Source organism: Epinephelus fuscoguttatus, linkage group LG18 (genome assembly GCF_011397635.1).
Source record: "Epinephelus fuscoguttatus linkage group LG18, E.fuscoguttatus.final_Chr_v1".
Lineage (NCBI taxonomy): Eukaryota > Metazoa > Chordata > Actinopteri > Perciformes > Serranidae > Epinephelus > Epinephelus fuscoguttatus.
The window spans coordinates 5,028,747-5,052,771 of record NC_064769.1 but is presented as its reverse complement, the minus strand read 5'-3'; the positions used below and the strand labels follow the sequence as shown (position 1 = coordinate 5,052,771).

Here is a 24,025-nt window from a genome sequence, read left to right as displayed (position 1 = left end):
ACACTCCTGTGCACATGCTTGCCTGGTAAGCATTTTTATTTTATTTTTAAGATAGCATAGGGGTGCAAACACACCCCAAGGTATTGGTTTTTGTAAGTATTATTGAAGTTGTTGTATTTTTAATTGCAAAAATGACAATTCATAAATATGGGTCTGCCAACAACTTATTGTTTCTTTTTGTAGAGGGTCCTAACCGTCCAGGGGAAGTGGCAGAGGAGAGGTATAAGTGTCTTTCAACTACAAATTACTGCTTTCTAAAAAAAAATTTAGGCTAAGTTTAGAGGTCTCTGAGAGTGTTTCACAGAATGTTTGTGAATATGACCCAAGGTCGATGCCTTGAGCTCTTTGTCACATTCCTAGGGCCAGTGAGATGTCTCAAGAAAAATAAGTACAATTTCAACAATGTCTAAGTTTTTCCACATTCAGTCAGTCAACTTCTCACTGTCATTTCATGTGCATCTATCCATACATTTCTTGATAAATATGTGATATGGTCTGATACAGATTCTTTTAAACTGAAGCTGCTGATAATATTTTGCACAATGTTCAGTATCTTTAAACATGGTCACAACAAGGATTTATTGTTACATCAGAGAACTGTATTCTGGTCAGGGTGGAAAAGCCTCTGAAGCAGAATTTTACACAAAGTAGGCAACATGTTGTTTAAATTGCTCCTGAAACATTGCAACTCTTAGTCTAGTCACCTGGTGGGCCAGATTGGACCCTTTGGCAGCCATGTTTGACATCCCTAGGTTAGGACTACATTATAAGAATCCACTTGAAGTTGTAGTGACTACTTTTCACAAGACTTAAGGAATAATGTTTTATTGAAATTACAAAACTGGGGAACAACATCAAATCGAACCATTCTCTGCTACAAATGCCCTGGAAATGTTATTTTCAGATTTAAATATTGCTTATAAAAGTCACTGTTGCAACAACTCACCTCATCATAAAATGTGTCTGCAGTAACATAGGATACTTTTTAAAAACAAACTGAAAAGAATCCCACAGTTAAGGCAGAATGCTGTGGGACTGGTGGGCTCAGCAGCTGAATAGCTGGTGTTTAAACAGGAACAATTATTACAACAGCTTATTTCCTAATGCCAGAAACAACAGTCATCCCAACAGAGAAGTAGTCCAGTCTTTCAAAAGGCAACCATGAGCTCAAACTGCTACACTGATAAATAAAATATAACTTTATTTGAACATGTATTATTGGCAGTTACCACCAGTTTAAATGCTTTATTTGCTTTAGTCGGATAGATAAAATTAAAATCAAACCATTTTCTTATTAAAATATGGAGGGAATTTAAAAGGTAGCATTTTCTCATTAGGGGTAGAAAAGAATTTTTTTTTCTTTTTGTGACAGAACAAAGTAAATGTGGTGCAAAGAGACTGTAGCTTTGGAAGAAACCCTTTGCTATTCAAGATGCTGTAGACCTAAAAGGGTTTTTACTTCGATTAATTCCTTAAAATATGTGGAGTGGAGAGAGAGAAGTGGCTTCTGTCATTAGAGGAAGTAGGGGGTGGTTGTTCGGGGAGGTATGACACGCTCGGAGTCAGGGACGGCGCGGAACAGCTTGGGCTCTCGTCTGTTGACGTCCTTGAAGACCATGATGGATGCTATGTTTCCGCAGCGATAGCAGTAGTTAGGCGCTGACCACACGGTCACCAGCTTCTCATCAAACATGAACTTGTAGCCTTCGTGAACCAGCTGATGTGCACGGCAGATGAGCTTCAGGTTGTTGATGTGCACAAACTAAAAGATACAAGCATTACTTTTATGCAACTGGTATTACATGTGTTTTGATTGATTAGTTTCAAATTGCGATGCACAATGTTAGATTTTTTTGCCAATAACTGATATGACGATAAAACAGGACTCATCTGGCCGATAACCAATACTGATACATCAGTTTTTTAGTTCAATCAAGTCTTAATCACGTAGTTGATCAATAAGTCTCTCTGCAGTGGAACTGACATCATATTATATATTCATTCTCTTATCGTGATGGCCCACCAGCAGATGGAGACATGAAATACAATGCTTTTCAACGTATGTAATATGCATTCATTGTGCTTAATAAAAAAAAGTATGTTGGCCAATTATATCGGCCGATACCGATGAGATGACAACAAAACATACCTCATTAGTAACCTTGGAGCCGAACAGCCAACCTGCACCTCGTGGACTGATAGCCCAGGTGTCCACATCCTCTGGATCTGACCACACAAGATCACAGAAGGCTCCCTTGTGGGGAATCTCCTGGTTGCGTTCAATGGTGCGGATCTGGTCCAATGTCTTGATGTCTGGTGAAAGACCACCATGGACACACAGGACCTGCTCATCTATCAACTGGGATTAGAGATTAAAAGATTCCATTAAAAATTAGATAGATCTGAAAACATCACAGTAAATATAACCCAAGTCATTAACTTGATCAGCTTTGATAATGTCTTCAAAATCCTGACTCGACAAATTCAAAATCAGTCACATTCCAAAGTGGAGGTTTGCAAACCTCCCTCCTGTCCTGGTAGTCATGGGTATTCGAATGGGCATTATAGCGCACACTTTCAGACACTCTCTCCTCAAAAACATTCATGATGTTGCACTTGCTTGCAAGTATGAAAAAAAAGACAACAGTATTTGGGTCACTGTGTTTCATTAGTAGTTCCACTTGTCCTCATTCACTTACCCTCGGCCCTTGGTATTTCATAACAGCTTAAATCTCACAGAGGCCACTTGGAGAGCGGGAGGAGAGTGGGTGGGGGAGCAGTGGGGGATTTAATTGGAACACACCTTCCCTTGTTCATTTTCAGGCCAACACATCGACCGCCAGTTGCAGAATTAGCGCTATACTGCCTTTCTTTTTTTTTTTACAAATCATCAGATACCCGCAGATTACTCTGTGAGGTGATGGTGTCTTTACTGGATAATTGCAATATATCTGCAGGCACCTAGTAATTAGCTGCATCAGTTTCTAGTATTTTTATTTTTTTTGTTTAATTTATTAGTTTATCGATTTTCCAATTTGTCATCTTCTCCTTTTTTTGGTGTTGCAAGCAGAGTTTTACTTACATTACTGCCACCTAACCATAGATGTATCTTCTTGTATCAAATGCATAAACGCTGTGCACTGTGGGTGACAGACCTCTGGAGTGACCGTCGCTGTTCACTTGCCCCCTCAGCCCTCTAAGAGTCAATCCCACCAAGTTTTCTTCAGGTTTTCACACAATTGGAATGAAACTTATGATGGCGGTAGGGCCGTAACTGTACATGTCGGTACGCGACTTTCGGTTCGGCACGACCCTGTACCGAATTATTGGGCGCAGGATATTGTTTTATTTTATTTTGTTTTATTTTAATTCCGTTTTTGCGAGCTGAACCATTTAAAATATCTAGTTCCCCGACGGACATAATTGAGTGACGGACCAAGTCCTGTAAATCCCCGCTTTCACTTTGTGCAGCGCATTCTCGCATTTTGACAGCACGGCAAGTGAGCCTGACAAACCTGAAGACCCACCCGTAAACCTTAAGTCCTCCGTTTGGGAACACTTTGGTTTCAGGGTAAAATACAAAGATGGAAATAAACTAGTGGACAAAACAAAAGCAGTGTGCCGACACTGCAGAACAGCGGTCGGGTATGTACTTGGAAACACGTCTAACATGCTAACGCATCTAAAGCGACACCACCCGAGTTTGAACGTTAACCGGCACGACTAGAAAACTGTAGTAAACTAGTAAACTAGTAGTGCAAACTACGATATCGTCGTCGTTTAAAAAAAGAAAGAGCGTTTTCCTGACCATCGCGCTAAAGAAATAATTAACGCCATTTTTAGTTGAGTACAATTGTTTAAGCTGCACTTTAGATATAAGTATGTTTTGTTTACTGCACTTTAACAAAGTGGGAAAGCTAAGTACGTTCCTAGTAAAACTGAATCTGAGCAGGCTTTAAAGCTGACCAGCTGCACTATACTTTTTATTTTAATTGAGTAAAACTGTTAAAGCAGAAATGTATATTTATATTTTTCATTCAAAAAATGTGTTAAAAAACAGCAGGATTTTATTTTTCACTTTTATATTTCTATTTTCATTCAAACAATGTGAAAAAGCAGGATTTTATATATATTTGTTTCATTCAAAAATTGTGTAAAAAGAGTTAACTGCTGTGGTGGTATGTTTTAATAAGGTTACCAATAAATAAAAGATATTTAATAGTTGTCTATTTTTTTCATTACTGTACCGAAAAAACCTGAACCGTGACTTGTGTACTGAGGTACGTACCGAACCGAGATTTTTGTGTACCGTTACACCCCTAGATGGCGGCGTGGACTACCCCCAGGGCAAGTGCAGAGGGGATGTCAATGAGTATTGAAATGCAGAGTGTGATGTTCTGACAGATGGAAAAATTAGTGGAGGCAACCTTAAGATAAAGCAGTGGAAAGATTTGGATGGAGGAGGTTTCAGGCGCTGTTTGGTGATCTGACAGGGACTTAAGTTGAAATTTTACGCCCTTTAACAGTTCAAAACAGTTGTTTGAATACAAAATTTACACTTCTTACTGAACTATCTACTACTAACTTAGCTGAGCTAAGAAATAAAAATGTAGCTTGTCACTTGCGAGCAAAGCCATACTGATCATTTAATCACAACAGAAGCATCTGAGAAGCATTTTGGGTTTCACACCCTAGACGGCAAAATAACCAGCAAAGATTAGTTTGTGGACTTTGTAAGAAGAAGCTGCCTCACCCTGCAACCACTACAAATGTGAAGACTCGCCTGCTAATTTGCCACCCCAGTGAGGCAAGGGAGGCACCAGAATGAGTGGAGCAACATCAACAGTAACAGCAAATGAATAAATGCATTGCATGGTACTTAAAATTTGTTAAAAGTGCCTTAACAAAAATTGGCAAACAAAAATATTCTGTTCTGATATCAGCTCAAGTGAAGGTGCACACTGTACCACAGCATACTGTTAATGACTGAAGGAGATCACTGACCGCAGCATAGCAGAGACTCTCTGTAAATAACTTTTCAGATTACCTACCACTGAATGATTATGGGAAGAACCATATTATTGGATGGCTAACCACCAGGCATTGTGTAATCACTTTATTCTAATGGACACTTTGACCTATATTAGTTCTGGTGCTTATGCTGCTACCATAATTAACTGTGTTTTGTCTATGGGGCTCTTTTTTTGTGCTCCATACAACAGAGACCTACAATACTGCGACCGTTTGAGAAGAATATTTGCAAGATAACAAGAGAGGACATCTAACTCAGATTTACATAGTTCCTGTCACTTCTTTGACGTCATTTGTTCCCCATTTAAGAGCTGCAAGATTTGTCTTTGGGATGGAGTTAAAGGACCATCCCAGTGGTTTTGCATGTTTAAACCAAATAACTACTTTGTACTTACATCTTCCATTAGTGTGAGTCATTCCCTTTATAGCTTTTCTAATACTGATCTGAATTCTGTGTTTGATCAGTTAGCAGGACATTGTCCTGCCTAGAAGCAGTTCTAATTGGACAGAGGTTGTCGTTATACTTGATCCAACGATGTAGCGCAGTGCTACTCAACTTACAGCTGGGGGTGGCCAGCCGACCCTTCCCTACATCACAATTAAAATAAAATGATTCACACTAGAAATGTTTTTTTGTTCTTTGAATGTAAGTAAGAACCAGAGTGCATACAGAAACCATAAAAACAGAGCTTTTAGAAAAAAAAGTGCCAGGGTAGGATCCCCTGACAAAGGTTACAACTAAAATGCTCTTACAGCTATTAAATGCTTTAAAATATCTAATTTTTCTTTCAATAAAGATTGTCTCCAGAAACTACAATATGTCCAGAACTCTGCTGCTCGTCTTGTCACCCACTCCCACATCTGTGACCAAATCACCCCTATCCTTCATAACCTCCACTAGCTCCCCATCTCCCAGCATATTCACTTCTTATCACCTATAAAGCCCTTCCCAACCTGGCTCCCCTCTCCCTGTCTGAGCTCCTGCACTCAAGTCATCAGAGACTCTCCCTCACTCTCAACCTTCAAGCAATACCAAACACACCTCTTCAAAACTGCTAACAAACTATAGAAAACTGTTCTTTTTCTCACCCTCTGCATTGTTTCCCTTCTTGTGGATTATTCCATCTTTGTATTACTATTACTACTACTATTATTATTATTATTGTTGTTGTTTTGTTGTTCTTTGCAATGTGCCTTTGAGTATCAAGAAAAGGGCTGTATCAATCCAATATATTATTATAATATTATTATTAAAAACTCCTTTAGAGTGACAACACAAATGCACGACTGAGGAAATGGTTATCGGTAATGTAAGGTGTGAGCACACAGGATTAACTGGGCTGAAAACCACTGGTGGTGTCCTTAAAGGTCTTTAAGGGTGCTTTCACACCTGCTCTGTTTGGTTCGGTTCAATCAAACTCAAATTCGTTTGCCTTCTTAGCGTGGTTCATTTGGGCAGGTTTGAACACAGCAATCGCACTCAGGTGCACCCCAAAACAAGCCAAATTTGGTGCAGTTCATTTGTGGTGAGAACATGCTACAACCTTGATCCAAACCAACTGCAGCAGAATTCCGCATTTTTTAGATTAAACAAGCATGAGCATGTTACAGTCCTGGGGGATTATTAATGTGCGCCTCCTCTTGTACTGCCTTTATATGCACATTCAGCACATCCAATGCCTCAAAACATTGTTTTCTAGTTGGAGCTGCAACTCATTTTTAAACTATATGGTTTGCCTAAAATGTACAATGCAAGCAATTTAGTACAGGATGGCCAGTGCTTAAATCAACCCCCATAGTAGTCCCTCCATTATGACATTAGGAAGTGTTGCATACATCTTGCAAGAGTGCTCTTCAACGTTTTGTTTACTTCCTGGATTTTTCCCACATGGAAATTTTGACCAATCAAGAGCAGTTTCCTGCGCAAGGCATTTTATCTGGGCCGCTTGTTAATGCTGCCGTGAGAACACAAACCAACTTTAGGCAATTATGCAACTTTGTAACAAAATTAGTCCCTGATTCAGACCAAAGCAAGCAAAATCTGGGTCTGAAAGCACCCTAAATTGTATCTGCGGTAGAGATTAAATCCATGTGTACACATACTACCAGCTAACAAACATTCAAATGTTATGTTACACTTCAAAAAAGCGTAACAGGAAAATGTTACCATGTAACCAATGTGAGAGAATCATTAATGAACTTACAGCTGCCACTGTCAGCATGTCAAACACTTTGGTGCAATACCGCCAGGCATTGGCATTTCCATATTTTGTTTGGCACTCATCTGAAAAAAAAAAAAAAAAAAAGCAGAACATACATGGCAACATGGTTTGATGAGCTTGTGAAACATAATGTTTGCATAAATAAACAGTACCAGTGATGCATGTATACCTACCATAAAAGCCGTACACTTGTGTTATTTGTCTGCTTTCATGGTTTCCACGTAGAAGTGTGATACGGTCCGGCCACTTTGCTTTTAAAGCTAGCAGATGTGTAAATGTCTCCAAGCTATAATATCCTCTGTCTACAAAGTCTCCCTGGAGGAAGGAAAAGAAGATGCCATAGGTGACCAAAAAGAGTCTCCATTTATTCATCCAAAACAAAACAACTCAGTGTCTCTAAAAGACAGCACATCTTCATATTTGAACAGCCTGAGTGCAGAATAACTACAGTTACTTTCAATCAGTTTGCTGTTTGCCAATAAGCCCCTACTTAGTAAAGCAACATGTAAATCATTCAAAGCTTTTTCCAGCCTGTGTACATCCCTTACCTGATTTATCAGCTGGAGTTCAAGGCATAAGGAAAACTTCTGTGTGAAACAGTGCTATTAGAAATTTGTGGGTACGCAAAAGTATGCACCAAAGTTGGCTGTGGTGGGGTCATGTTGTAAATGTAATTTTAAATGGATAAAATTGGTTGTTGCCCATCAGTCTACACTCAGTAATCCATAATAGAAATGTGAAAACATCCTTTTAGAAATTCTGTAAAATCAAAATCTGAAATCTCTCTAACTTACTTAAGTATTTAGCCCCTTAATTCAGTACTTCACAGGCCTTTTGGCAGCAATTACAGCTTCAAGTCTTCTAGGATAAGTCTCTACAAGCTACACCTGGAGTTGGGAACTTTTTCATTTCTGGCACATGGGATAGGAAGCATCTGTGAGCTGTCATCTTCAGGTCTCTCCACGGATGTTCTGTGGGGTTTAAGTCTGTGCTACTCAAAGAAAGTCAGAGACTTGTCCTGAAACACTTTGGTGTTGTCTTGGTTGTATGCTTCAGGTCATTGTTGTGTTGAAAGGTGAACCATCGCCCTAGTCTGAGGTCACATGTGCTGTAGAGCCGGGTTTCTTCAAGGACCTCTGTATTTGCCTGCATTCATCCTGTCCTCAACTCTGACCAGTCTCCCTGTCCCTATCGGTGAAAGGATTACACTGCCATCATCATGCTTCACTGTGGGAATGGTATTAGCCAGGTGATGAGCAGTACCTGATGTTTGCCAGTTCTGCCCACAGAGTTTAATTTTCATCACATCAGACCAGAGAATCTTTTCCTTCATGCTCTCATGATCCTTTAAATGCAGTTTGTCAAACTCCAAGCAGGCTTTTATATGCCTTTTACTAAAGAATGGCTTCCGTCAAGCCACTCTACCATAAAGGCCTGATTGTTGAAGTGCTGCTGAGATGGTCATCCTTCCAGCAGGTTCTCCTATTTCTGCAGAGGACCTCCAAAACTCTCAGAGTGACCGCTGGGTTCTTGACCAAGTTTCCTCTTGCTGGGGTACTAAAAAAAAGTCTAGAAAAGTCCTGATGGATTTAAACTATGTCCAATTTACAATAATTGAGCTCAATGTGCTCCTGGAACACTCAAAGCTTTAGACATAGTTTTATATCATTGCCCTGATCCATGCCTCGCCACAATTTTATCGCAGAGGTGAGTTTTATAGTTTTGAAAACCAATGTTTAGGGTGGTTTTAGGACAGGTTGACACATGGCCATAGGCGGCATTGTTAAGCCAGGTAGGGGAAAGCCAAATTCTCAGAAAATGAGCAATCGTCACTATTTTGGTCTTAACCACTCTATTTCATCAAACAACCCAGGAATGGGGCTCAAAGTGCAAAATACCGGACTTCTCCTTTAATCAAGTATCTGCTTAAAAGAGATTTCAGTTTTTGAGTTTTAATACAGAAATATTGTCATTATGGGTTATTGAGGGTAGATCAATGGGCAAAATGGCAATTTTTATCAAATTAGAATTACATCTTCAACACAATTAAGTGTGAAAAAGAGAAAGGGTCTGAATACTTTCAGAAGCCACTGTGTGTTGTGAAGTGATTGAATCAGCAACTTGCTATTAAAAAAAGAAAGGCTGTTTGGAGGAAAATTTATTTGCATTAAACAAATGAATGGTTCTTGATTAAAAAGAAAAAACACTGCACACTTTGTCTTACAACCACAGATGGTTCAGTATTTTTAGCCATCGACATGGCCCTAGGCATGGCAAGGCTGGTCTGATGTGGAGCCTGTCTGTCTGTTGGTCCACCACTTTGGTGCAGACTAGAATATCTCAATAACGACTGGATGGATTGCCATGATATTTTGTACAGATATCCATGGTCCCTACAAACTGAATCCTAATGGTTTGGTGACCCCCTGACTTTCCCTTCTGCACCACCTTGAGGTTAACATTTGTGATTTGGAATGAAAGACCTCAACAACTTATAGATGGATTGCCATTAAGTTTGGTTAAACATTCATGTTCTCCTCTGGATGAACTGAAATAATTTTGTTTGTCAACACTTTAATTTGCCAGCACTTTGATTTATGATCTGTAAAACTAATGACATTCAGTCTCCACAGTAGTTTGAATTTACAGCATCCTGTAAATGCTAATGTTAACATGATAACACACTAAACTAACACATAATATATAGTTCTGTGTTAAATCGACGCGTAGGTTACAGCGTAGGCTCCACGTCAATTTGGAGGCTACGCTGTAACCTACGCCGTAGTCTGACGTGCACCTCTCCAGAATTGTAACTATGTGCCGCGGTGACGCAGACCTCCAGTCTGTCGTTGTATACTGACACCGTTTCCCTCAGTGGAAATGGAGCTTGTTTTTACTTTTATTTCACAGATAAGAAAAAAATAAATTGTGAAGACAGTAAGGCCTTCATTAAAATAGCATTTAAAGTCTTGTGTGTGATTTATCCTTAGGGATTTATCCTGGCTTCATATGAGAAGAGGAAACCTCTGCGCATCACTAGGCAAATTTATACAATGTAAAATGCCATAGGCTTGTGCTAATAATGTTATCCTGTTATATTTGTTTAAAAAAACGTGTTGTGTATGGGACAGTTGTTTTGTCAGTGAACTTTCTGAGTTGTAATGGAGTTAAACTGTTTGCTGTTACCTTTGTTAAATGTTGCCGTTGTCCCTGGTTTTATATGAGAAGAGGAAAAGATAGCTAGTTGCTAGGCTAATTTATACAATGTAAAATGCCATAGGCTTGTGCTAATAACATAAGCATGTTGTATTGGTGGGGAAAACGTGTCCAGATTAACACAAATGTTTGTCTGTGAGTGCTGTGAGTTGTAGTGAAGCCAATTTGTGTACTTGTGTTTGAAATTGTCTCTATTAAGCCATATTAATTGTGTGTTTTGGGTGTGTTTTGAATCAATTAAACTTTACAGCACTTCACAGAAACCTCCACCGCCAACTAGTGTTTTGGAGGTGTAACTGCAGAGTGACACAGACACACCACCGCAGAAGTAAAAATACTCACAACGGCATAGGCTACGTGCGTAAGGGTCTACGTACAACCATAGATCCCCTTTAAGATGGTGAACATGGTAAACATTAGCATTTGTTTTCCCCTATTAACGGGTTTTTGGGGAGTTTTCACTTATCAAGGTCGAGGTTCTAAGGACAGAGAGTGTCATCTGTTGTACAGATTGTAGCATCCCTTGAGGCAAATTTGTGATTTGTGGTATTGGGTTATATAAATAAACTAAGTAAAAAGTAAGGAAATTTGTGTTAGGTAGATTATTTCTTTGTTGTAACAATGCTTCTTGGCATTAAATCTTATATTACTGGAAAGCCTGTTTATTTCCCTTTTAAATGATGCCACATTTGTAAGCAACATGCATTTGTGGGATGAGCAGGAGAGCTGAGTATGTGGGTTGCGCCCATGAAAAATTTGTCAAATCTCCCTGCCAATGCAAAACAGCTTTTTTTTTGCTATTGACTCTTGTTTGGTGTTGTTTGGTGGATTGGATGATTGAAGTCTGAAGAAACAAGACATATTGGCAATTTAACAATTTATTCATTTAACGAACAGGAGCCTCAGTAGTGTGTGGAAGAACCATACATAGCCACAACAGCCTGGCACCTCCTCCTCATGCTGGTCACCACTCTAGTCACACACTGCTGTGGGATGGCATCCCATTCTTCAACCAGCATTTGTCACAAGTCAGCCAACATGGTTGTGTTGGTCACTCTGGCACCAACAGCATGCCCAAATGTTCAATGGGGTTGAGGTCAGGACTGCTGGCAGGCCATTCCATCCTCTCCACTTCTAAATTCTGGAGGTAGTCTCTGATAAACCCCACTCTGTGGGGGCGAGCATTGTCATCTTGGAGGAGAGAGTTCGGTCCCAGACTGTGGAGATATTGGATTGCCACTGGTTGCAGAATATCATCTCGATATCTCTCTGCATTGAGTTTGCCTCCAATGATGACAAGCCTCATTTTTCCAGTGAGGGGGATGCCACCCCACACCATGACACTGCCTCCACCCAAATATGTTACTCTATTGGTGCAGCAATCAGCAAAGCATCCTCCGCTTCTTCTCCACACTTTGACCCTATGATCCAACTGCCGTAGGCAGAATCTGGACTCATCGCTGAACATAACGTTCCTCCACATGTTCAGGTTCCAGTGCATTTGTTGCTGACATCGGCACAAATGGGCCTGACGGTGAAGGGCAGTCATGGCAGGCCTCCTGGCAGACCTATGAGACCGGAGATTGGCTGTATGCAGTCTGTTCCGGATTGTCTGGGCAGAGAGCCGTCGGCCATATTGTCCTGCACACCTTGACTGCAAATCTGTAAAAGACTGTCTACGGTTCCTAAGTGCTGACAGGATGAGGAAACGGTCTTCTTGGGACGCCCACTTCGTGGCCTGTCTCTGACATCCCTTATTATATGGAACTTGGCCTTCAGTTTGCAGATGGTACTAGGGCTCACTCCAAATAATGCTGCAACTTGGTTTTGCGGAACACCAGCTTGAAGTTGCCCTATCACATGGGCCCTATCCAGATCAGTCAAACATGGCATGCCGATTCTTGGAGCAGACACCAACTGATGCCTGTAGCAGGGCCCATGCTCACAGGTGCTGACAAAAGCTCAAAACAATAGCAATAGCAACAGCAAAAAAAGCTACTCAGCTCTGCTGCTTATGGCACCATTTAAAAGGGAAATAAACCGGCTTTCCAACGTTATAAGATTTATTGCCAAGAAGCATTGTTACAATAAAGAAATAATCTACCAAACACAAATTTCCTTACTTTTTGTGCTTAATTTATATTGACCTGACCATCATGCAGGTGATTCTGTGATTGCAATATAATTTATGTGTAGTGTTCATGATATATATACATTTATTACCTGACATGGCACTTTTCAAAAGGCAAGACATGATTCACTACATTTTTGACTCGCTACATTTTGGTAAATTGTAAATGGACTGCACTTGTATAGCGCCTTTCTAGTCTTATGACCACTCAAAGCGCTTTTACACTTTAACACTACTGAGTCACATTCACCCATTCACACACATTCACACACTGGTGGCTGAGGCTATCATACAGACTGATGGAATAGCCATCGGGAGCAATTTGGGATTCAGTATCTTGCCAAAGAATGCTTTGACCTGCAGACTGGAGGAGCCGAGGATTGAACCGCTGATCATCTGATTGGTGGGTGAGCTACAACATGCCTTTTTAAATCTACATGGAGGTTGACTGGCTCATTAAAAATAAACTTCTGCATTATAGTGTTATATTTAGTTGTGATGCAAATTAAGCCTAGTTCACAATACACGATTTTCACCCTGATTTTGCGTCGCGGAAACTATTGTAATCTTTTGAGTGTTCATACCTAACGACATGTGTTTCTGTAAGCGGGAGTCTCGCCAACTGCGTCACAACCTGTGTGTGCACACCACAAGATTTCTCTACTGAGCCCTCGCCGGCAGAGCCCCAGATAATGCGGTGACACAGCGTAAAGGCATGGATATTCTTCATTATCCTAGGTCCAAACACAACGCACTCCCCATGATCCTGTGGACGCTGCCATTGTTGTTGTTGCTTGCCAGCCCGCTTGTCAGTGTTGCCAGATCGTGGGAGAGAAACAAGCAACCAGGGCTGTGGAAACAAGCCCAAAAGAAGCGAGTGCAGTCCGACATACTATCATGTGTTTAAATAACTGATTCGACGGATATATATATAGAGGAAGGTGATGTTTAGAGAGCAAGCCCAAATAAGCAACTCCACTTAAGAAACAAGCCCAAAGTCGTGGCTAATAAGCGGACCTGGCAAGTGGCAACCCTGCGGCTTGTCCTCCTCACATTTCTTCCATCCTCCTGCGTGTTGACGTGGGATGTATCCCGCCTCTCATCGGCTGATGCTCTTTGTCAGTCGTGTCAGCCTTCTCCAGTTTTGTAGCATGCCAGATATCCAGTCCCAGTCGCAGACGAGGGGGCGATTTGCTTGTAGGCTTGTTCACACATGAGGACTCGTCGTGGCAGACTATCTGCCGACTCACCTCTGACCCAAGGTGGCTCTCAAGATCCTCTGCGACGTCAAAATCACGGTGAAAATCGTGTAATGTGAACTAGGCTTTAGGTAAATAAAGAAAGCTTACTCACTTACCATGAAAATGTAATTTGTGTCTGGAACTTGGCCTCCAGTTCTGAAGAGCTCACAAAGATCATAAAACTAGACAAGAACATAAAAGAAAAAAAAATATTTTTGATGAATACAAAAAACTGACCATGATTGTTTAAAGGTGCCACAGTATGAGTTATATAATAAAAAAGAACAATCTCATTTTGCATTTAAATGAACACTTATCCATGTGGACACATGTTGTATAGCACAAAAAGTTCACAAACTATTTGTTAAGGCTGGCAAAGAGTATGACTGGGGAAACTTATCGATAACAATGCTGTTAAATTCATAGATATTAGAACTTATCTTTTTTCCTGCTAATACATTCAGATTGTTCATGCCACCTATGACATTCATATGTGTACTATTTTCAATTTAAGCAACAATACTAGAAAATCTCTATCAGTAAAGTCAATATTCAGGCTGGATTTTCAGTCATTTTGAAGGACAAACTAAAATTTAGTAAAAGCTGAGGTAAAGTTATCATTCCTGGAGGGGTTAAACAAGAAAAAGGAAGTCAGTTAGGCCTACCTGACCATGAATATCTCCACAAACAGTCACTGGAGTAGACACTGGCTGAACATTTGATTCTTCAAGCAGTAAATCACAAACATAATCACATAATCTCTGAAAAAGTAAGACATAACAGTGGTTAATGGTCACAGTCATGATGTTACAAAACAGCTTCATGACAGCAGGACACTGCAAGTTTACTGGTCAACTATTTTAATCCATGATAAGAAATGACAGGAGTGAAAACCAAATCAGATCCAGTCTAGCTTTTTCAATCTTAAACCTTGGACAATCCAGGTGACATGGAAATTGTGTTTCTGTTGAATAAAAGAACAGGTTCAAGGAAAGCTGATCAAGTATTGGCTCAAAAAAACCTGTCTACCTGAGGTTAAACTACGTAAAGTTAGTTACGTAAAATTCCCTGCATAGTTCTTTACTGGGCTAAATTACCATATGATCAGCGTTACAGTGGGTTATGGGCTTAACAGGTGAAACAGGGCAAAAACAAGGAAGCATGCTGAGAATACCTTATGTAGATTGCAATCTAGTTTACAAGAGGCTAAGTGCTTTACTTCCTAGTAAAGAATAATGTAACATTACAATGCTTGTAAAATGATGCTGCAATTAGTATTGTAGTATTGTGCCTTTTATTACAGATAAAAGACAGGGAAGTATTACAAAAAAAATCAATGTATCATTGTCGACTACTAGATAAGATGTTAACAGACATGATCAGGTTGGAGAGAGGGATGAATAACATGATCAAATTTAGCTCTAAAGCCCTTTAGTAGCAGTGTGCATGTGTGTGTGTGTGTGTGTGTGTGTGTGTGTGTGTTTAGACAAAATCTAATTCAAATTGACATAAAACACACAAAGACACACAGAAAACAAAGCCAAGTGGTACAGGAAGAGGGGAAACATAACCAAGGTTAACAAGACTTCAATATAGGATTGAGCAATATGAAGATATTAAAGATATTATATCGTTATTGAGATATAAGACTATATATCATCTTTGGATCAACTTTGGATATTGTTGTATCATGTTATGGCATAACATGACATAACAATTAAAGGTTGCATTACTGTAAAGCGATGTAAATTTATCAACCCACCAGACTTTTTTATTTGGTTTAGCGCTTGCCTCAGCCCATTTAGTCGTTATATACTCAAAAATGTCATTGTGTTAATATTTTCTGAAAAAACAAACACAAACAAACAAACAATAGTTATCCCTACAACTCTGTCGCATCAGAGAGGGTATTTGGTCAGTATTGTTATGTTTGATTTAGTCTCCCAGTCCCAGCATTAATGAACTGCTTTTGAGGACATTTAAAAATATTGAGATATTTATTGTGTATCTAGATATAGCCAAAAATATTGATACAATTTTCAGGACTTATCACCCAGCCCTACTTCAATCAACTAAATCACAGCACCAACTTCAGTCCAAGGTGCTCCAACATTAAGCCTTTTGAGGTCACAAAGGCTGCATATAATGACACAGTCCTCATAGCTGTATAGTGACTGTGTTATACAGGAAAGAATGGTTTAGAACCACTACAAAACATTTCCTACGTTTTCCACTTTAAGATACACACCCCTAAAACAAAAAGAAACCCGGGAATGACATGTTTCGATGAACATTAGAATGCCTGACCAAAATTTCTTTGTATGAGGACAAATTCAAGATTAATGTTTACGTTTCGTCTGATTTTTTTTTATTTTTTTTAACAAAATGTTTATATCTCTTAAGCAGAAATTTTACTGAATAGAGCCTGTGAATTAATTTCAAATTAAAAATTCTCACTTTATTAGTAAGAAAAGACTTGAGAGGCAAGGACCACATACTTAACCCAAAGCACGTTCTCTATTACAACATTCCAAAATGGTATAAATGTGAGGAATTTTGACAATGCCTTTTTAGAGCACCTGGTTGCTGATGTAGACTACTGATGAAACTTGATGACGATAGGCTACCGTTTGGTTTAAACAGCCGTGGTTTCCATGTTTCGCACCAATCTTAACGTTTAGCTAGTAACTAAGCTAACATTAAGCATCAACGTTACATCTTCCTCTTTGATACGCCTGTCCTTATTTTCATTGGCGTCTGATAACGCGATGATCGCTATGACGCTATGATCGGTAACGCTGATAAAATGTACATTAAATAACAACAAGCCCTCCACCTCTGACTAACAGCTAACAGTTCAATTATTAGCCTCGCTTGCTGAACAAACATCGTCTGATCACGCCGTTTGCTTCCATTGATATTAACAAACGGTAGTCAATGTTAATATGATCTACTTAAACTCACCTTTAGATCATTTTCCGGTAGATACTTGCAGTGTCTCGCTATTTCTACGTACTTATCAAGGTCTAAAGGCGCCATTACCAAAACGCTTAAAACCAGAAGAGTGCTAATGTAGTTAGCCGGCTAACAACTTCCTTTTCTTCTTCCTCTTCACCGCTCCTTCATTTTCAACTTTTGTCACCAGTATCAAGTCCACTTAAACTATGCTGATCACATCCTGTGTAGGCCGTCAAAATAAAAATCTTTACCAACGTAACAGTCTTGCAGTAATAAATAACACCGAAACTAAATGTATCATGGTAAATAAGCAATTTTTAGTTCATTTTACAGAACTTTTTCCATTTTGAAAGCATTTAAAGAAAAGGCTAGTAGCTGTTTTTAAGCCTTTATTTTGAAAGTAGCATTAAAGTGGCATTATTTGAGTCAACTTGACGCTTTCCTCTGTGGCGTTCAATGTGCAGAGCAAATGCAACAGCGACCTCTGTTGATACAATGACAATGTCTCACAAAAGAAGCCTCTGAAACTGGGTATTTGTCTCTACATTCAATTTGTTGATTAGGCTGTTGTTTTTTCTACATAGTTACGTCATTTTGTATGGCGTACACAGGCTTCTGCATTTTATTGCACATAAATGAGGCATTTCACAAGCAGTCGTGACAGCAGAGGGCAAACTCGGGGCAGAGAGCACAGGGCAGGACGCTATTGCCACCAAGTGGTCGTGAAGAAAAGTATCTTTCACTGACAGCAAAACAAAACAAAACAAGACAAAATGCAGACTTGTGGATTGTTTAGCCCTTTGGATACACCAAAGTGATCTAAGGAACACCACCTCCCAATGCCTCAGCTGTTCCAAATATTCTTTCCCATTATTATAGATGGACTATTGAATAGGTCTACTGGGCACAGGTCCAGGGGCCCAAAGTGTCAGGGGTCCCCTTGGCTTTCACTTGCGAAATGTCACACAAATTAACATGAACCAACCAGGAAGTGAATCAAAATGACCACAGAGAAATATGAAATGACTTCAAAGAATCACAAAGTGGTACAAAACGACTACAAACAGCTGCAAAGAGAAACAAAGAGACTCACAACTAATACAAATAGATGCAAAACAACCACAAGAAAATGAAAATTACTACAAAGAGAAACAAAGCAGCTTAAAAGATATTTAAAATGACTACAAAGAGATTCAAATACAAACAGACAGAGAGAAAGCCACTACAAACACACTCAAAATGACTACAAACAGCTGCACAACAGCTGCAAAGAGACTCACAGTCTCTACAAAAAGGTGCAAAACAACAACAAAACCACACAGAATGACTACATGACACACGAAGCAACTCCCAAGAGGTTGAAAATGATTATAAAAAAATGCAAAGCAGCTGCAAAGAGACACAAAGAGACTAATACAAAGGTGCAATACAACCTCACAAAGACTACTAAAGAGAGACACAAAGCAACCACAAAGTTTTAAAATGACACTGAGTTGCAAAACAGTGGCAAAGAGACACAGAGACCCATGATAACTGCAAAAGGTGCAAAACGACCATGAAAAGACATAAAATGATTACAGAGAGACATAAAGCAACTACAAACACACTCAAAATGTCCACAAAGAGATGCAAAATAGCTATGAAGATACACAAAGAGACTCATAACCTCTACAAAAAGGTGCAATACAACCACAAAATGACACAGAATGACTACAAAGTGATTAAAAATGACTACAAGGAGATACAAAGCTGCAAAGAGACAGAGACCCATGATGACTGCAAAAGGTGCAAAACAACCATGAAAAGACATAAAATGGCTATAGAGAGACACAAAGCAACAACAAAGAGATTCAAAATGACTATACAAAGATTCAAAATGACCACAAAGAGTTCAAGTTCAAGTTTGTTGAAATACTTTCTGCCCTGGCTCTCTTTTAGCCCTTAAAACCTATAAATAATACAGTAAATAAAATACAAACCCTGAGAATGAAACAATAGCAACATATAACAGCAGCATATAATAAACAATACTAATAATAAAGAATCCACAGCATCCGCAGTCTTGCACTGTTCAGTTGTCCGACTGCTTGGGGGTAAAAACTATCTCTGAGGTGGGAGGTCTGAGCTCTGCTGCTCTGCAAAAGCTTTCCTGAGGGAAGACGGAAATGGCTGTGTGCTGGGTGACTAGTGCCCTTAAAAATATTAAGTGCTTTCTTCCTACAGCAGGTGGTATACATTTCCTATATCTGAGGTAATTTTGCTCCTATGACTTTTGACGCTATTTTCACTACCCTCAGGTGTTTATGATCCTGTGCTGTGATGTTGCCAAACCATACCAGTATGCATCCAGTCAAGAGACACAAAATGACCACAGAGAGGCAGTAAACAATTACCAATACACTCAAAATTACTACAAGGAGATGGAAAGCAATTACAAACACACTCAAAATGACTACAAAGAGATGCAAAGCAACTACAAAGAAACAAAAAGCAACCACTAAGAGACTAAAAATGACCACAAAGAGACACAAAATGATTTGACTCCACTGTGAGGGTCCTAAGGACAGAGGGATGTCGTATGCTGTAAAGCCCTGTGAGGCAAATTGTTATTTGTGATATTGAGCTTTATAAATAAAATTGATTGATTGATTCATTCATTCATTCATTGACTGACTTCAAAGAGACAAAGAGAAACTGCAGGGACTCATAATACCTTCACAGACAGGCAAAGATACTACAAGGACACTCAAAATGACTACAAAAAAGGGCAAAACAACCAACACACAGAAAAATTACAGACACAAAACCATAGAGAGATGCGTCATGAAAAAGATGCAAAACATAAAAAAGAGGCTAAACAACTATAAAATCTGTGTCTTGCTCTTATTGTATTTTTATTTTTGTTATTTTTATTTCTATCTTATTATTTCAGATATTTTTTGGGCATTTTTGCCTTGACATACAGCGAAGGGCTGCTGCAGCAACAGCCTCCGACGCCCCATTATTTTATTCTATTTACTTATATTTACATACATCTTGTTTTATAATCTCATTCTAACTTTCTTCTAATTCTATTTCTTACATTGGAGTGACTGTAACATATCACAATTCCCCCTTGTGGATCAGTAAAGTATTTCTGATTCTGATTCAGTGGAGGATAGGTGATGGGGCCTTCTTCATGTTTTCTGCCCAGGGGCCCATTGTTTCAAATCCGCCCATACCCATCATGTATGTTATAGCAGTGGACAAAGTATTAGAAACACCTTTCAATATAACACAAGCCAATACAAACCACTCCAAGCTGTCACTACTGACAGCTTATTATTTTATTAAGTTGATTTAATCACTTCTAATACACAGTCAACAAACTGGTGTTGGGCTAATATGTGTACAAGTATAGGTGTTAAACTGGTAATTGGTAATTCAGTACAACTGCATAGGTGTCCCAGTTCATAGAAACGTGCTTACCATGAATCTTGTGTCTGTAAATCTTTAAGGCTCAGATGTGGCTGGTGCCAACTAAACCTGTCATCATGCTTCAACACCACCCAGTAATTAGACACTCCGTCAGAGGAGTTTCCAAACTCAGATGTCCAACTGTCAGCCCTTGATGCAGTGCATGATGAATTGTTTCTGTGAGCCATCATGAATCTGCATTCACCAGGCAGACATTTCCATTCTCATCTATCTTAAATTGTCTCACACAAAGAACCTGCACTGTGTTGCCCTCCAGACAGCGCAGCAGCTGGTCTGATTTTACTGCCCCTGCGAACATAAAGCTAGACAGAGACAAGCAGACATGTTAAAGACAGATGAGCAACGTGTTTGACATATCACAAGGGGAAACCTCAACAGAAGACAGAGAATCAATTGTTTCATACAAAAGCTGTGGTTAACCTGTGGAGTAGAGTCACAGTAGAGAGAAGTCAGTTTGATTAGCAGATGGTTCTCTGTTTGATGAGTACACTGACATACTGTGGAAGTCTGAGGCAGAAACGGAGACTACCACCTGTGTTTGTCTACAAAGCTTCTGCTTGATGAAGGTTGACAGCAGAGGTGTTTGAATACAATTAAATTGAATCACTCTCTCCATGTCAGCAACAAACCAAACTATGGTCTGAGAAAAAAATAAAACATTCTACAAAGATATGCCCTGCTGTAACACAAATCATCTTTACACTCAGACTGAAATCATTTTCAGTCATTTTTCAAACCAACTACATTAATATGCAATCACAGAGACATTAGAAAGTTAATTTACACTTTATACTTTTTGTTTTCCAACACACCTGAACTTGAGCTTACCTGACTTAGTAGTCACTATTATACTCCTTTTGTACTTCATTTTTTTTTCTTTTTTTGTCAAATATGATTGATATATTTTAATGGGGAAAATTTGAAGATAAAAGGGTTGGGGGAATGTAGGGGGATGAATGGATAGGGCAGCTTGGAGGATGAGTGGAGTGGCAGAGGAGGTCAAGGAAGAAGGAGACAATGAATAATCCATCAATCTATCTATCATCTTCCACTTTTCTGGGGCAGCTACGCAAGGCATTTCAAACTTCCCTCTCCCAGGGATTTCCAGCTCCTCCTAGGGGAGGTGTTCCCAGGCCAGATGAGATATATGGTCCCTCCAGCAAATTCTGGGTCAAACTCGGGTTGTCCCAATAGTTGGAAGTGCTTGAAAACCTCTCAATGGAGGCACCCAAGAGGCATCCTGATCAGATGCCCGAACCACCTCAACTAGATCCTTTTGATGTGAAGGAGCTCTCTGTGGGTGTCCAAGCTCCTCACTCTATCTGTAAGTCTAAGCCCAGCCACCCTACAATGGGGAACTCATTTTGGCTGCTTGTATCCATGATCTGACTCTTCTACACTACTCTTGGTAAGGCAAACCAAGGCAGCTTTATTTGTATAGCATATTTCATACACCAGGGCAATTCAAAATGCTTGACAGAGCAATAAAATATAGACCATAATAAAGGATACAGATTTGCAATAAAATATAAAGAGAGAAAAAGGTATAAAAAGGTAAAATTAATTACCAAATGATTTACAATTTAAAAATCACCATTAGAAATAGCAATAGTGCAGACAAGAGGTGCAAAGATAAAAAGGTTATTGGGGTTTGTTAAACATCATCTGGGAGGTTATTCCAGGTTTGTTCTGTATGATAACAAAACACTGCTTCATCATGTTTTGTTCTAACTCTCGGGACGATGTGTAGGCCAGCCCCAGATCTCCTAAGGGCCCTAAAGGGCTGTCACAAGCATGTCGGAGATATAGTTGGGCGCTGAGCAACAGATACATTATACACAAGAATCAAGATTTTGAAATCAATTCTCTGAGTGACAGGTAACCAGTGTAAGGATTTTAGAACTGGAGTAATGTGGTCATATTTTCTAGTTTTTGTCAGGAACATAGCAGCAGCATTCTGAGTAAGCTGAAGTTGCTGAACAGCTTGTTTTGAAAGTCCTAGAAACAGACCACTGTAGTAATTTAATCTACTGGAAATAAAGGTGTGGGCAAGCCTTTCAAGGTCTTGCTTTGACATTAGTCCTGTGACTCTAGCAATGTAATAGGCAGATGACGTTACAGATTTGATGTGGCTGTGGCGTTTAAAACAGTCTAATAGTTGTTCAGTACAATGGCATCAAGACTGCTCTGCTTCAGGAGAGGCTCAATGGCTGGTGGGTAAAACATCAAGGCAGCAAATGGAGAAACTGAGACTGGGGGCAGTTTCTTCCAGTGTGTTTTGTCATTGATGGACTTAAATGCTGTCATACTTAACCAGTTACCTTGGGAAGAATGCAGTAGGCTAATGGTAATTTTTCCTATGCAGTGAAGAGTTAATCGCACATCTGTTATCATCAACCTTGTTATTAAAAAAGTAAAACTCATTACATTTGCTGATGGAAACTAGTTCTGGAGATATTGGAACTAGAGGGTTAGTCAATCTGTCTGCAGTAGTAAAAACACTTGTTACTGTTTTGATGATGAGAAAAATGTCTGCCTTACACTTCTCAGGATCAGATTGTAAATGCATTTTTTTTTTATTATAGATTTCAAAGTGAATGTGGAGCCTCAATTACACCATGTTTGTTCTGCTTTCCAGCACTCCCTTTTCTGGACCCTTACAGAATGAGTGTTCCTCTGTGGTGCCTTTTGCTTATTACTGACTAATTTCACTGTAACAGGAGCAATAGCATCAATCACATTTGCAGTTTTAGAAGTGTAGAAATTCAACAGATCATCAACATGATTTAAAATAGTGGCATATTCTATGAAAAGTGTTTTGGTGTTCTCATTAAGGTATCTTTTTTTTTTTTTTTTTTTTACATTTGCTGATACATGGACAAATTTGGGAGTCACTGACAGATCAGAATATACCCAGCAATGAGCAACATCAAGCACAGTGACATTTGAAACATTAACACCTTTCGTAATGACAAGATCTAGAGTGTGTCCTCTATTATGGGTTGGCTCTCTCACATGCTGAGAGAGATCAGATGTGTTAAGTGTGGGAGAAAGTTATGTGGCATTTTTCTCACAGACATTATCCATGTGGACATTAAAATCACCCATAATGACAACACAGTCAAATTCAGCACAAATAATTGAAAGCATCTCAGTAAAATCATCAAGAAAATTTGGAGAGTATTTAGGTGGCCTGTAAATCACTATATATATGATATATGGTAAGAACTTAATTTCTATTTTAGATGGCACATATTCAAAAGATGAGAATTCACCAAAGGATAGCTTCTTACAAAGAAATCTATCTCTGAAAAAGCATTTACAACACCTCCTTTTTTGTTCTGTCCAAAGCTCATGGCCATGGGTGAGGGTCAGAACATAGATGGACCTGTAAATTGAGAGCTCCCCCTTCCAACTCAGCTCCTTCTGCACCAAAATGGACCTGCAAAGACCTGCAGCTCTGCTGATGGTGCTCCCATCTGCCAGCACAGATGCCAGCAAAATAATGTAATTTTACAGTATCCATACTGTTCAATGTTTTCACAGTCTATTACTGTAAAAATTAAATGAAGCATATACCTGTGATTATTTGGATATACAGCAACATTCTGTTTAGGGTGTTACTTAAAATCCTAACAGTTTACTGTAGACAGGCACAGATGATATTACAATAACTTAACTTAGCAGTTTAAAGATTATCTAAAATATCAGTCTTCAATGCAATTAACATAAGAACTTCATTATTCTGT

General features: G+C 39.3%; 1 protein-coding gene across 1 annotated transcript; it reads right to left on the bottom strand.

Moving 5' to 3' along the window:
* Positions 1-809: 809 nt before the first annotated feature.
* LOC125905849 (serine/threonine-protein phosphatase 6 catalytic subunit-like) lies at positions 810-16,973 on the bottom strand. The gene is made up of 7 exons (XM_049604120.1): positions 16,806-16,973; positions 14,507-14,602; positions 13,958-14,023; positions 7,427-7,568; positions 7,236-7,315; positions 2,150-2,359; positions 810-1,762 (listed from the first exon to the last, which is right to left on the bottom strand). The coding sequence occupies exons 1-7, from the start codon at positions 16,878-16,880 to the stop codon at positions 1,514-1,516; spliced, it is 918 nt and encodes a 305-aa protein (XP_049460077.1). The 5' UTR covers positions 16,881-16,973; the 3' UTR covers positions 810-1,513.
* Between the last annotated feature and the right edge of the window lie 7,052 nt (positions 16,974-24,025).

Bases quoted from the DNA above. Each gene is read 5' to 3' on its own strand.
- LOC125905849 (XM_049604120.1), bottom strand. From the start codon at position 16,880: ATGGCGCCTTTAGACCTTGATAAGTACGTAGAAATAGCGAGACACTGC. The intron at 14,603-16,805 runs GTGAGTTTAAGT...TTACTTTTTCAG, and splicing joins TACCGGAAAATGATCTAAAG to AGATTATGTGATTATGTTTG. The intron at 7,569-13,957 runs GTAAGTGAGTAA...TCCTTCCTCCAG, and splicing joins ACACAAATTACATTTTCATG to GGAGACTTTGTAGACAGAGG.